The 3,761-nt window shown below is 45.9% G+C and overlaps 1 protein-coding gene and 1 long non-coding RNA gene across 2 annotated transcripts; both read left to right on the top strand.

Annotated features, from left to right (window-relative positions):
• Positions 1-132: 132 nt before the first annotated feature.
• Positions 133-1,911, top strand: LOC117941256 (caspase-1-like). Its single transcript, XM_034866321.1, has 2 exons — positions 133-208; positions 1,408-1,911. The coding sequence occupies exons 1-2, from the start codon at positions 133-135 to the stop codon at positions 1,788-1,790; spliced, it is 459 nt and encodes a 152-aa protein (XP_034722212.1). The 3' UTR covers positions 1,791-1,911.
• An 837-nt stretch (positions 1,912-2,748) lies between these two features.
• Positions 2,749-3,205, top strand: LOC117941259. The gene is made up of 2 exons (XR_004655886.1): positions 2,749-2,896; positions 3,065-3,205. It is a non-coding gene; the product is annotated as an uncharacterized LOC117941259 (long non-coding RNA).
• Positions 3,206-3,761: the final 556 nt, after the last annotated feature.

Consider the following 3,761-nt stretch of genomic DNA (forward strand, 5'->3'; position numbering starts at 1 on the left):
CTCGCCTCATTTTACAAATGTTCAAGCGGGGGGGAATATAACGCTGAACGTCAGCAACACGTATGGTAATGTTGGATTATTAATTAATAACGCCGTGTTATTAACTATCTGCTCGTTAGCTGATTATATTTAATGAAGCTGTCGCGTGTTTCAGTCTCGTCTCCTGAGAGGACGGATGGGACGGGGACGGGTTCTCCCAGGACAGAAGGTTGTGTGTGTGTGTGTGTGTGTGTGTGTGTGTGTGTGTGTGTGTGTGTGTGTGTGTGTGTGTGTCTGACCCCCGACCCTAAATCTAACCAATCCGGAATCCATTACAGCCGTAATAAGTATTAGCCAATCAGAGACAGAGTAGGGCGGGACATGTCTTCACCATCATAGGCAACACTGACTGGTTCAGGGGAGAGGGGGAATGGGCTGTTCCCTATGTATTAATATATTATTCATATTTATATATGTATGCATACTAAGGGCTGATCGACTATGGAACGAAATCATAATCACGATCATTTAGGACTAATACTCATTGACCTTTGGAAAGATGTTTATTTATTAAGTTTATTGAGTTTATTACGTCGTCCTCGGGTCAAACTGACCCGTTTCTACGTCTTTAATATCGGAAATATTAGATTTCTTTCAACCAATTTGCCCAAAAGTAACACGGATGATTATATTTATTCATTTTGTTTTTTTTCTTTTTAATGGTTTCAGACCGGTATGGGGACCAGACCCAGACCTCTACCGTCTGAGGTCCACTCAGCGTCCTCATGGTCTTAAATATTAGCTAAAATAATTCATCATTTCTGCCTTTTTAACTGAAAACTTACACATGATTTGATACAGATCAGGTTTGTTGACCATGATTCAAAGAATTAATGTAAACCCTGTTGTTATTATTAAAGCGCCAAAAGTTGAAAAAAGAGAAACAAATCAGAAAAAGTGACAAAAAAATTGGAAAATCCAAATTTAAAAAACAACATGTTGACATGGAAGGACAGTTCCTGTTAACGGGAGACAACACGAGCGCTAAAGACAATATTTGTTAATATTTATGAAGTAAAATCTTAATTCATAAATGTTTTGAAAACCCCAAATAAGTCCCGAGTCAGTTTGACCCGGTGTACCACACCCGGGTCAGGACTTCCTGTTGGGACGTGGTCTCACTCAGGACACACAAGATAAAATAAAATAAATGAGTTCACTCGCAAAAACATAAAGTGCAAAATAATAGTTTTTCTCCATTTTATTGTATATTGAATATTTATCGATTTATTTTTTTCTTGATTATGTTGATTAATTAACTGGGGTCCAAAACCATGATGGGGATTCTGATTGGACTCTGAACTGCACAGCAACACACATCCTGATAATCCCTGTTCTGTCCCTGTTCTGTCCCTGGTTGTCTTCCAGGTCAAGGAGGGGTGAGGTCAGAGGACAGCGTCTCTAAAGGGGACAACTTCCCTAGTTCGCCTATATTGTACAGAATCCCTGGCGTCCCTAAAGAGGACAGCGTCCCAGCCGAGAAGACGCTGTTGCGAGTCCGGACACAGTTTGTGGCCCGAGTGTCTGATGCACTTCTGAACCAGGTCCTGGATTATCTCCTTGAGCGTGGAGTTCTATCTTACAGTGAAATGGAAGGAATCCTAACCAGAACCGGAACCAGAACCAGAGCAGACAAAGCCCGAGACGTGGTGGACACTGTGATAAAAAAAGGACGTGAGGCCAGCTCACTTCTGGTCTCTGCTCTCTGTGAGCTGGACCCGGTCCTGTCCAGAGAGCTGGGATTAAGGTGAAGATGTCGACCTGTGGACAGAGATGATTAATCTCTCCAATAACTGGCTGGTACCCGGGATTTTAACGTAGTCCTGGTTTCAGCCACTAGATGGAGGCAGAACGTCACGGATCCACAAACCAGATCTCCAGGGCAAACTGTTGGCTGGGCTAACTGTTGGCTGGGCAAACTGTTGGCTGGGCTAACTGTTGGTTGGGTTAACTGTTGGTTGGGCTAACTGTTGGTTGGGCTAACTGTTGGTTGGGTTAACTGTTGGTTGGGCTAACTGTTGGTTGGGCTAACTGTTGGTTGGGCTAACTGTTGGCTGGGCTAACTGTTGGTTGGGTTAACTGTTGGTTGGGTTAATTGTTGGTTGGGCTAACTGTTGGCTGGGCTAACTGTTGGCTGGGCTAACTGTTGGCTGGGCTAACTGTTGGCTGGGCTAATTGTTGGCTGGGCTAACTGTTGGCTGGGCTAACTGTTGGCTGGGCTAACTGTTGGTTGGGCTACCTGTTGGTTGGGCTAACTGTTGGTTTGGCTAACTGTTGGTTGGGCTAACTGTTGGTTGGGCTAACTGTTGGTTGGGCTAACTGTTGGCTGGGCTAACTGTTGGCTGGGCTAACTGTTGGTTGGGTTAACTGTTGGTTGGGCTAACTGTTGGCTGGGCTAACTGTTGGCTGGGCTAACTGTTGGTTCGGTTAACTGTTGGTTGGGCTAACTGTTGGCTGGGCTAACTGTTGGCTGGGCTAACTGTTGGTTGGGCTAACTGTTGGTTGGGCTAACTGTTGGCTGGGCTAACTGTTGGTTCGGCTAACTGTTGGCTGGGCTAATTGTTGGCTGGGCTAACTGTTGGTTGGGCTAACTGTTGGTTGGGCTAACTGTTGGTTGGGCTAACTGTTGGTTGGGTTAACTGTTGGTTCGGCTAACCATCGGGCTTCTTGACGGCGTTGGGTTTCCGCTGATCATCAGAACTATTTCCCTCTCACGAAGACTTTAACCTGAGCCAGACCGACAACAAGAGACCACATCCCACCATACAGGACCGTAAGACACCGCTGGTAAATATAATCAGGTATCTGACCCCCTGGTGGGGATCAGGTCTTGGTATCGGCCGATACGCAAGCTCGGGTATCTGACCCCCTGGTGGGGATCAGGTCTTGGTATCGGCCGATACGCAAGCTCAGGTATCTGACCCCCTGGTGGGGATCAGGTCTTGGTATCGGCCGATACGCAAGCTCAGGTATCTGACCCTCTGGTGGGGATCAAGACTTGGCATTGTCCGATACCTAAGCTCAGGACTTCAGAATCGGTATCTAGAAGCAAAAGATGGTGTCGGACCCTCTCTAGTGTTAGGCAGGACTTTCAGTCTAAAAGCCGTTCAGGTCCAGCTACGGGGTCCCTCTGCAACGCCAAGTGGTCTCGTGGTGGCGAGGACCCGAAGCAATACACAACGTCGCCGTGGTTACAGCATTTAGTATGAAAACATCGGAAAGAATACGAGCATGAAGGAACCTCCCGACAGCAGGTACGCTGTTACCACGGTAACCACATTATTGAAATAACGGACTGCGGACGGGAGGAGGGTTTGGCAGAATCTAGACCAGTGGATTTGGTGTTTGGCAGATCCCCAAGAATCTGGATTTGGTGCATCACTACCATACTTTATCTCTTCATCTGGTTCATCCTTGTAAATTATAGAGAGGTCTAGACCTGCTCTATCTGTAAATTATAGAGAGGTCTAGACCTGCTCTACCTGTAAATTATAGAGCGGTCTAGACCTGGTCTATCTGTAAATTATAGAGCGGTCTAGACCTGCTCTATCTGTAGATTATAGAGTGGTCTAGACCTGCTCTATCTGTAAATTATAGAGAGGTCTAGACATGCTCTACCTGTAAATTATAGAGAGGTCTAGACATGCTCTACCTGTAAATTATAGAGCGGTCTAGACCTGCTCTATCTGTAAATTATAGAGAGGTCTAGACCTGCTCTATCT

The sequence above is a fragment of the Etheostoma cragini genome, unplaced genomic scaffold (genome assembly GCF_013103735.1).
Source record: "Etheostoma cragini isolate CJK2018 unplaced genomic scaffold, CSU_Ecrag_1.0 ScbMSFa_4663, whole genome shotgun sequence".
Classification (NCBI taxonomy): domain Eukaryota; kingdom Metazoa; phylum Chordata; class Actinopteri; order Perciformes; family Percidae; genus Etheostoma; species Etheostoma cragini.